Source organism: Nannospalax galili, unplaced genomic scaffold (assembly GCF_000622305.1).
Source record: "Nannospalax galili isolate Female #2095 unplaced genomic scaffold, S.galili_v1.0 scaffold31, whole genome shotgun sequence".
Classification (NCBI taxonomy): domain Eukaryota; kingdom Metazoa; phylum Chordata; class Mammalia; order Rodentia; family Spalacidae; genus Nannospalax; species Nannospalax galili.
Genome location: NW_008332149.1, coordinates 6,817,743 through 6,827,198, shown reverse-complemented (window position 1 = coordinate 6,827,198; position 9,456 = coordinate 6,817,743). Strand labels below are relative to the sequence as shown.

General features: G+C 44.2%; 1 protein-coding gene across 2 annotated transcripts in view; it reads right to left on the bottom strand.

Moving 5' to 3' along the window:
• Nucleotides 1-5,279, bottom strand: part of Shtn1 (shootin 1) — a 115,713-nt gene extending 110,434 nt beyond the window's left edge. Inside the window, exon 1 of one of the 2 annotated variants that reach the window (XM_008827336.3) lies at nucleotides 4,971-5,279. In XM_008827336.3, coding sequence (XP_008825558.1) covers nucleotides 4,971-5,028 — 58 coding nt within the window. In that variant the 5' untranslated portion in view covers nucleotides 5,029-5,279. The remainder of the gene's footprint in view (nucleotides 1-4,970) is intronic. The other variant, XM_008827335.2, reaches the window with a different exon arrangement.
• Between the last annotated feature and the right edge of the window lie 4,177 nt (nucleotides 5,280-9,456).

The window sequence follows — 9,456 nt, the reverse complement described above, 5'->3', positions numbered from 1 at the left end:
AAATATATATGTAAACGGTATGTTTATACTAATCTTAAACATATAAGTATTTCTATATGTAACTGTGGTGGAATGAGTGAATGTCTCCAAGGCTCCAAGTATTTGGACATTTGGTCCCCAGGTGGCGACACTATTTGGGGAGGGTCAGGGAACCTTTAGGAGGTGTGGCCATGCCGGAGGGAGCACTGAGGACTGGCTTTGAGAGTTCTTAAGCTTTACTGGATTTCCAGTTTCTCTGTTTCCTATGCCTGCTTGAAGATGTAAGCACTCAGCTTTCTGCTCCGACTGCCTCCTGCCGCCATGTCTTACTCTTCTGGAACTGTTAAGTCAAATAAACTCTTCCTTCTATAAGTTGCCTTGGTCATGGTGATTATCACAGCAAAAGAAAAGTAAGCTATCTATGTCTACACTAAGTTAATACAAGTTCATATAGAGGCTTTTAATGCTAGTCCATTACCAAAGTCTATTAATAGCAACCAAAAAAAAGCAAAGTTTGGCTATTACTATGGTATTTCTTTCTGGACGTCTGAAGATCACAGTATGTAAAATATCTTTAAAATCTCTTTAGGAGAATGACAGTAAAATAAATATTGAGAAACAATGAGTCACATGAACGAAGGCACTTTAATTTTATAATTTACTATTTTTAAATGAAAGGAAGATTCACCTCCCTAGGAGCAGTGTTAGTGAACACTGGAACTCTGAGCAGCATGCACAGCTCTAGCCCATGTGAGGGTCCCTCTCCTGGAGGGCTGCCAAGTGGTTATCTCCTCAGAATAACATATCCACTTTTGAGAAGAAACTACAATTCCAATAACTACCTGGTGACTCAGAGGCAGGTGGCCCCTGAACCTCACTTTGAGAAACACTGATGAAAATTCAAGTTTTTCATTGAAGCCAAAATATCCACGGCATTCCAAAATGCTTTCTACTGGGACTTCAAGGGGATCCCCCATTTGTGTTGTACCAGCTTCCTATACTAATACGGTCATTGTGGTATGCAACAGCCTGGGCACCCTTTTTGTCAAAGTAATGTACCCATTACTTTCTGTCCCAGAAGCCAAAGGAACCCTGGGAAAAGCACCCATGAATAACTAGCTTAGCTCTAGGAATCAGCTTCATTCAATTTTCATCCGAACTTTGAGAGTCAGCTCCGTGACTTCAAGAAAAACAATACTAACCCCAAAAAGCGAAAGGTTAGCATGCTTTAAAACCAATCATCACTGAGTATGGTGATGTATGCCTGTTTAGAGGTAGAAGCAGGAGGATCAGTTGAAATCAACTATATGAAACCTTGTCTCAAAAAAGGAAATCATTTTTCCATAGGAAATTTGTTTTATATAGTTATTTGCCCAAGAACAGCCATGGTTTGGGGTTTTCATTGTTGTTATTGTTTGATCTTACATGAGAATATACTTATTAGAATGAAGGTGTAGCTCATGGTAGAAGAGCTATCCAGCATGTTATGATGGTCTGGATTCCATCCTATCTATGAGAAGAAGGGAGAAAAAGAGGGAAGGAAGGAAGAAGAAAAAAGAACATCCTACTGTTAAATGGCAATCACTCTCTTCCAAACATCATCAAATTCCAAATGGTATAGCAGTGCTGTGTAACCAGCCTGATGAGCACCTGCTGTTTAGGTAGGGCCAGGCTGCCCTCTCCCTTCAATGATGGTGGCCCATTTGTACATAAACTGTAACCCATGGGTTTTTGTGAAAGATGCCATTCAAGATGCTCCCTGACCAAAGGATTGGAATCCATGATCCCATCTAAGCCAATCAGACACTCTTCCTGGATTTTGCACCATCTCCAGACTCAGAACTCACCAGCAGGGACCAAGTCTTATTCATCAGTCTCTGATGCCTAGCACAGTGCCTGGCTATGAATATTCAGTGCATGCACATTGAACAGATTACCCAGAAAACCATGCACCTTCAGCAAATGCTGAACTAAGTCTATCATTTTCCAACAGAGTTCTGTAAGGACAGACAATTGCATGATGTTTTGTAAGGGAAATGTCCACTTTGAGAACTAGGGAATATGCATTGGAAATAACATCCAAAGTTGCCATTTCTCTGTACACTAAAGATGTCAATCAGTCCAATAAAATAAAGCCCCCCCAAAAAACAAAAGGAGAATTACTTCATTACCTCAGCATCTGCATGAACATTAGCAATCACACACTGGCTAATTTTTTTAAAGGGACATAATATAACTTTCTAGAAAGACATAATATAGCTAATTATACCATTCAGTAGATGGGAACATACAATGTTTTGAAGTAATTCAGAAGTGGGTGTGATTTATAAGAAAAAGAGGTTGGGAATGGTAAGTATAAATTAGAGATTGTTCATATTATGACAGACTCCGTCATTACATTTCACAACTTTTGTCAAAGGCAACCTTATTCACCACACCACCAAAGGCATTAGAGAAGGCCGCTGTCAGCTTTGCAGCACACAGCAGACGCAGCTTCTCTTCTGAACACCCTCCTGGGAAATGGGTTCAAGTTTTAAACTTAAAACTCATTAAGGAGGAACCATTTGAGGTGACCTAAATAGCCAATAATGTGTAGAGTCCAACCTCACTAATAACCATGGCAATACACATTTTTAAAAGATGTCATTTTGCCCATTAGCCTGACAAAAATTCAGAGACTTGTCAGGCTGTTCAGTTGATAAAGATTGCTGTCACCCAGTGTTAACCAGTATGTCGGAATATGGGCACTGCTGGGGAAATGTGAGTTGGTATAGCTGTGGGGGAAGGGAGGGTTTGCACTGACTTACATAACTTTATTATATGTGTGCCATCTAATCCAATAATTCCATTTCTAAGAATTTATCCTCAAAAATTATAACAATCCACTTATTTGCATGCTGCGTTGATTAATGACTATTTACTAGACAAAAAAAAAAATTCCTGAGTGCAAAGGATGGCCTGGTTCACCCTCTACACTAGCACTGCCTAGCACTTAGGCCACATATATGATAAGTATTTGGTAGTTGTTAAAGGAATAAATATGTACGATTACTCAGCATTAAAAAAGGAAACAAGAGTATTCAAAAATGGTTGTTCATATTAAGCGGGTAAGTGACATTATGACTCACTATGGTAATGATAGTATCTACCATCAACATAAAAAGCTGGTCATAACACTGTTAAGTATTGAAAGACCTGCTTGTATGTTTGCATCTCAAATTCCTAGCTTCCCAGTTAATTCCACAGGTCAAAGCGCAATTAAATTCATGACCACAGTCTATGTCTGACAAACACACCCTGGTTTTAAGATGTATAAAAATCACACCATAGGCCCAACAACTGCTAACACCTGGGTAACCAGATTCAATATCCAAAAAAGCGTACTCTAAAGAAATACGAATCCAACAGCCCTATTTCTTCTGACGTCATTAATCAGGAAAATATACCCTTTAGAAAAACCAAGGCCATGAATTTGTTTTCCAATACAACACAACAGGAGTCAGAAACTTAGAAATCTGCTTCAACCCTTAATCCAACAGAAAGGATGTGTTTGTAGGTATCTACATTGTCTACAGTCTAATCTTGGAATTATAGGATTAAAGGAAATAATATATTTTATTTTATAATCATTTGCAAATTGCCCATTCATCACTCGATCTGATATCAACTAACATTGAAAGTTCCTTAAGTCTAAAATGTGGATCAAGAGTCCTGGTGCTATGAGAAGCGAGAAAGTATTTTTAAAGTGCTAGCACAATCCAGTTCTAACTAAAACATGAAAGATTCCAGATAGTCTGTCACAGGAGATGGATCATCCAGCATTTTCTAGATGCTAGATACCAAGACGAAATGTATTGTGTCTGTTTCAGGAAGGTGAAGTCACTTGCCTAAGGTCACACAGTATAGCACTGTGAAGATCTTTCTACCATGATATGGACCTGGTGGCGAATTCCAGGAGCAAGTCACAGTCCTGGACAGGACCTCTGAAGGCATCGGACTTAGCCCCAGATGACTTTCTTTAGTCAGGGGGAGGACTTGAATAACCACAAGCCCCAAAGGAAAGGAAGAAACTCCAAGTTCACAGGGCTTGGGCAAAGAGAAGTGAAAGCACTGGGCCCCTTTAGCCATTGAGCAGGGCTCCTTCCACAGTGTGGACTTTGTCAGCAAGTCACTCAGCAAAGCCCGTGTCCCTACACACTTTACTTTGCAAATCTGTATGATGCCTCTTTTTCTGACCTATATTCTCCAACGACCCTTTGAGCAGAGTAATTAATAGTGATTTTTTAAAGTGTGTCAGATTAACTGGCTCTATGATCTGACTTTGTTCACCAGGGTGGAGAACTGATAAAAACCATCAGTCACCATGCAGCAGAGAAATGCATGCAACACGGCCTGGCTTTCCTGTACCAAGCTCCAGCCCTGCTGGCTCGGGAAGCCCCACGTAGACAGGGTGTCCATTCACTGACTAATAAATTGCTAAAAATGGGAAGTGATAGAAAACACATCGGTGACCCAAAAAATCCCAGCTGGGTGAGGAAAGAGGAACTAGACCGAGACCCAAAGAAAAGCTGGGAACGCAGCAGGCCCAGGAACGCCTAAGTGTGCAAGGGTGGGGCCTCTGTCAGGAGCCAGGCAGGCAGAGCGACCACCCTGAGCCCCGCGAGCCGGCCCCACTCGCTTCTCCCGCGTGGACCGGGGGAGCGTGCCCTGCGACCTCCTCCGTGCCCCGCGCGTGTCCCTTTCCCGCGGACCCGGGATTTCCAGTCCTGGAGGTCGCGCTACTCCCGCTGCGGGAGGACACTCGCACCTCGTCCGCCGCCCGGGGCTCTACAGGGCGCGCGGGGCACCGGGCGCGCTTATCCACGGTGGCCGAGCTCCGGGGTGACCCGGTCGGCTGCAGGACTCCGGGACCCCCGGCTTGCACCTGCCGTCCTGAGCTGTCCCAGCCCGGGGCCGCGGCTCCCACACCTGGCGCCCGCCCGCCCGCCTACCTTGCTCCTTCAAGCTGGTGATGAGTTGCAGCTGTTTCTCCTCGTCCGAGCTGTTCATTTTGGCGGGTGGGGCTGGGAATAAAAGGCAAGGAGGGAGAGGCGAGGGGGACACGAGGGAGGGGGAGGAAAAAGCAAGATGCCGGTGGCGCGGCGTGCGGCGGCACTACCCGGAAGTTGGAAGCGCTCCCGCTCCTCCTCCTCCTCCTCCTCCTCCTCCTCTCCTCCTCCTCCTCCTGGCGCGGAGCTCGCCAGTGAGATCATCCCCGCGCACCTACTCGCCGGCCTCCTCCGCTCCACCTGCCCCGGGCGGCGGGCGGGACCCGGCGCTGGGCCCGGGAGGGGCGTGGACTGCGGAGGGCCGGGGCGGGAGCCTCAGCCCCTGGGTCCTCCCGGGAGGACGACGATCGGAGCAGGCCAGGGCGATGCGGCCCTGCGTGTGGCCACTGCTGCGCCCTGCTCCCCGAGGGGACGCGCGTGCAGAGGAAACCCGCCCCGGGTTCGCTGCTCCAGAGCCCGACTGTCAATCAGAGCCCTACCGGACCTGCACCAGGCACCCTGGTTCCTGCCCGGGTTCTCCCACTCTGGACCCTGGGGGTGTTACAGGAAAACTAGGTCCTTACACCGTGCACCTACAGAAGCACACTTGGCCGCTGAAATAGACCAGCCCTCCAAGCAGGTGCATGCAACGAGCTGCCCAGCTAGTGAAGTCGCCACACAGTGCTGGAGGGAGGGCGTGGCAGCTGGGCCACAGCTCTTCCATCTTTCAGGGTGGAAATAGGTCAGGACCTGGGCCCTGCTGCACGTGCATCTTGCGGCCTGAACCTCAGCGTGGATCATCTGGTTCCGGTGGGAGGGCCTTCTGTCTTTAGGGAGGCTGGCACTGCTCTCCAAATGCCCGAGGTTCCTTGGCTGCCGGGCAAGAAGCCTGATGTGAAATGATACCCAGTCCTTGCCCATCTTCATTGCTTTCTGAGGTATTTACCCACCTCTGGGCTAGACCCTGGCAGGAAGAGGCTGCCTGGCTTCAAAGGCTCTCCCCAACCCCAGCTGCTGGGTAATCTTTGGTGAAATTTCCTGCACTCTTAAAACCCATCTAAAGAATGGAAATGATAATGCATCCTCTCCAGGAGGAGTCAGAAAAATCGAACAGGGAGAGAAATTTAACCAAAACACCAAATTCAGAATGAAGGGTGGAAGTGCTTGTCTAGGATGCATCAAGACACTGGGCTCCATCCAGTGAGGGGGACGGGGTGGATTCAGCATGCTCTGTGCCGAAATTTAAGGGATATTTTCTTTATGATTACAGGTGTAGGAAAGGTGTCATTGCTAGTTGCAATCATCAAGCACCCCAAGATAAATCCAAAGTAGTGAGACCTGCACATCTTGGTTTTCCTCACCGTCTCTAAACTCTGCACAACACCAGTGCAGAGTTTCTGTTCATCCCTGGCTTGACAATTTTGGCAAAGGGCCCAACTCCACTGGCAGTGTCCCTCCCCAGGAGAGATGGAGAGAGGCACTGCCCTTTGGATAAATCCTGTAACCAGGATCTTTCTGATATTCATTACTACATACTAATGTGAATTGAAAAATGGGAGGATTTCTTTCTCTTTTCCTTTTTTTACTTTTAAATCATATTTTATTTATTATTTTTATTTTATGTGTATGAGTATATCGCGTGCACGTATGTAAGTGCACCCCATGTTGTGAAATTCCCAGGGAGGTGAGATGAGGGTGTTGGATTCTGGAACTGGAGTTATAGGCAGTTGTTAGCTGCTATGTGGGGTCTGGGGAATTGAACCCAGGTCCTCTACAAGAGCAGCCAGTGCTCTTAACCATTGAGCCAACTCTCCAGCTCCTGCTGTCTCCTTTTCAAGAATAGCAATATGGTATTTTAGAATGTATAGTTTAGTTGGTAGGATGGTCAAAGATGGTAATATAAATTTCTAAATAGAATGAGTGAAAAATCTGAAACTAAGAAATAATTTGGGGGGCTGGAGAGATGGCTTAGGGGTTAAGAACACTTGCTGCTTTTGATAAGGAGCCAGGTTCAGTTCCCAGTCACCCACAAGTCAGCACACAACCATCTTTAACTCCAGTTTCAGGGAATCCAACGCCCTCTTCTGCTCTCTGTGGGTACCAGGCAGGCATGTAGTGCACAAGGGGAACATTCATACACATAAAATAAATAAATAGTTTTTTAAAAGAAGTAATTTTGGCATGAGATTTTTGCATTACAGTCCTTTCTGTAATGTTTAATAAGGTAGTTCAAAATATTTGCAGGTCAGGTAGGTTGACGATCCCAAAAGATAACCACACAATCTCAAAATACAACCACACAATCTTTGCCCTGGGATCACAGTTTAGTCTTCAGACTTGAAAGAAAGGCATGCAATGTGAGAATTTTTACTCAACTGCATGAATATATGAAATGGGCTGCCACCAGGTATTTTGTGAAAAGAGAAAAAATGTTGAAAGAAAAAATTAATCCAGGAGATTCAAGTGACAAACAGTGGCCACATAGCTCTTGTGGGGCAGTCAGGAAGTATGTTGAACCTGAGGAGTCATCCAACTGCTGGTTGGTGAGGAGGAGTTCCTCCAAACCCAGTCATCTACCTGCTGCTCAGTGAGGAGGATTTCCTCCAAACCCAGCAACCAGAGGCCTCTTTTCTCATGCTGCCATACCAAAGCAGGGTTCCCAGTGGATATTTGGATTGGACCAATACAAATCTCCACTCTTTTAAATAGCTGCTTGAATTGTTAACTCCAATTATACTGTACTTATGTGATATTTGGGGAGTTTGAGATGAGTTAATGATCAAATCTGCAATCAAACTGAGTGTTGTGGTCCCACATTGAATCTTGAAATTAATTCCATGTACCCTCCTTGAAATTAAAAAAGTCACCTGAAATACAATACAGTATTATCCTGAGGGCATGGTATGAGTTATTAGGACAGCTGTTAGACTCACTTATTGGGTTACAGAACTCCTGTTGCATCATGGTTTATTTATATCATTTGAATATTGATGGAAAGTATTGAGTGATATAATTAGTTTTTGTTCTGTTTAATAATACATGTAGGGATTTGTGTTTCAGCCATCACATGGAGCTGTTATTAACCTCCAAACAACATGTAATCCTAAACCTTTATAAAATGTGCATTTTCACACACACACACACACACACACACATATATATATATATATATATATATGGGGAAGGAGATACTTTCTAAAAATAAACAGAAAGATTTCTCTCAAAATGATGGCTGTGTCTGGGGATAGAAAGTAAAGAAACAGGTCCAAGGGGTGGGGGTGAGAGCACAGTGAGGCAGTGAGGGAAAGGATATTTAATATGCATTTCCTTTTTCAGGTACGTACAGTAATATGTGTAATCTTCAGTATATAGTTAAAACTGAAATGTAAAAAACAAACAAAAGATCTGCTCTCTTTTTTTTTTTTGATCTTTTTGAGACAGGGTCTTCCTGTAGCCCCAGATGTCCTGGAACTCACTATATAGACCAGGCTGGTCTTGAACTCACAGAGATCCACCTGCCTGTGCCTCTTGAGTGCTGGGATTAACGGCATGAACCACCATGTCCAGGTAGATCTGCTCTTTTTAATCTACTCTACTTATTCTACATTAGGAAACCTGTCTTGAGAGACTTACCTGCATACTTATATATTGTAATGTTAATTATGATTAAATGCCAACATCGGAATATTATTTGCAATACAAAGAAACAAAGCAATGATTCACTACGGGTAAATTTTGAAAACATTATCCAGAATGGAAGAAGCCAATAAGAAAATCCCAGGACTGGAGAGATGGCTCAGCTGTTAAGAGCACTTGACTACTCTTGCAGAGGACCCTTGTTCGATTCCCAGCACCCACATGGCAACTACAAACCATCCTTAACTCCAGTTCCAGGGGAATGCAAAGCCCTCTTCTGACCTCCGTGGCATTGCACGACATGGGTGCACTCATATACATGCAGGCAATACACTCATACACATAAAATAAAAATAATAAATAAAATATTTTTTAAATCCCAAATATTATGTGATTTATTTATATAAAATGCTCACAACAGGCAAATCCATGGAAAAGTTCAATGGTGGAGGAGGAAGAGAAAGACGAGGACGAGGAGAAAATATGAAATGGCCACAGACAGAAATATTCCTTCTGAGGGTTGAAAGGGCTGATAAAACTTTTGGGGGGGTATAGGGGCACAGGCCTTTAATCCTAGCACTTGGGAGGCAGAGGTAAGCAGATCTCTATGAGTTTGAGGCCAGCCTGGTCTACATAGTAAGTTCCTGACTAGCCAGGGCTACATAGTGAAACCGTGTCTCAAAAAATTATTTTTCTAAAATAAATTATACTCATGATCATGTAACTCTCTGAATATTCTCAAAACTATAGAGTTGTTCACTAAGTGTACACTCAACTGGCAGAATTTGATAGCATGTGAATTATGGCATATATA